The sequence below is a fragment of the Penaeus monodon genome, chromosome 15, assembly GCF_015228065.2.
Source record: "Penaeus monodon isolate SGIC_2016 chromosome 15, NSTDA_Pmon_1, whole genome shotgun sequence".
Lineage (NCBI taxonomy): Eukaryota > Metazoa > Arthropoda > Malacostraca > Decapoda > Penaeidae > Penaeus > Penaeus monodon.
Window position 1 is genome coordinate 1,660,672 of NC_051400.1, and position 1,334 is coordinate 1,662,005.

A 1,334-nucleotide genomic window follows, 5' to 3' on the forward strand; every position below is an offset into this window, starting at 1 on the left:
GAATGAGTAGCAAATAAAGAAATGTTAAATTTCATAGTACTAGCTTTGTAATGTCCCTCTGATAACAGGCATGGTATTTCTTAAGATGCTGCAATACTTTTGCCTTTGATAATGCGAATAGTGAGTAGACAAAGTACAGTCTCTCCCTTCCTTGCACTAAGTTAACAGACACAATGAAGAACTTACAATCAAGAACATGGCACCAATGAGGAGAGCCTTCATGCGTACTTCCAGATCCATGGGGAAGGTGACTCCAAAGCTGTCAGCATCTGTAAACGCCTCAGCACAGCATCCTCGCCACTGCTTGGTGATACAGCCGATTTGTGCAGATTCATCAGCAGTAAAAACCTACAAGTATTCACAGGAAGGAAATACAAGTTCAGAGGAAATTCAGTCTAATATGAGACAGTATTTTCTACAGTCAGCATCACTACAGCATCTGTACAAATAATTTTCCGTGACAATGGAAACAAATCAGTTTATGTTTTTTATTCCTTAACCTGCAAGTGGTAATAAGAATTCAAACAGTTTCCCTGAGCTAATCTAATCACATCTAATCACATCTAATCCATCCAACATGGCAAATGCAGATTAACAATTTTTTTCCCCCCCAGAATTTCAAATATTAAGTTAAACCTGTATATATTTTCCATGTGTGCCACTTCAGTCTATGCAAATTAAAAGTGCAGTTCCAGGTAAATTTGTATCAGGGAAATTATAAAATATAAAAATTATAGATACTGGAAGGAACAGTTGCCTACATATTTACTTCTGTATGTAGTTTTTACAATTATCCCTAAACACGTAACTTCACACTTGAGCACATGTATACATATATGTAGTGACTCAACATAAACTGACAGACACATGACCATAAAATCTACACATGCAGACAAACCTTGAATTCCACGTCATCTCCACAGCTGATGGCACACACTGGGCCCTGGATCCTCAACACAACATCTCCTGACACATTTCTTACAGTAAATTTGCCTGCTATAGGTGTGCAGATACTCCATTCCTGATGTATGCTGCCAATCGGAGTCCCAGGAGGAGCCGACACTTCCATAGACTGCAAATTCAAGAGCCTTGTGTAAATATGTTTAAAATATCTATGCATATATCAAAAGTAAGTAATGGCAGTTAGAGCAGTAAAATGAAATGTCTTTATTTGCATCACAACTGAGCAGCTTTCAAGAGAACCCCCTATTTCAAAGAATCCAAACATGCCAAAAGATAATTTAAGATCTGATGAGCACTGCTAAATATGGTTCTTTCAGAAGTTGCTACTAATTTGTAGAAATAAGTATACAAATAATAAAACAATAACCCTC

The 1,334-nt window shown here is 37.1% G+C and overlaps 1 protein-coding gene across 1 annotated transcript in view; it reads right to left on the reverse strand.

The window, feature by feature from the left end:
• LOC119581625 (phospholipid scramblase 1-like) overlaps positions 1–1,072 on the reverse strand; it is a gene marked incomplete at its 5' end in the record, with an annotated part of 1,728 nt that extends 656 nt beyond the window's left edge. The window contains 2 exon segments of the mRNA XM_037929745.1: positions 187–348; positions 899–1,072. Coding sequence (XP_037785673.1) covers positions 187–348; positions 899–1,072 — 336 coding nt within the window.
• Between the last annotated feature and the right edge of the window lie 262 nt (positions 1,073–1,334).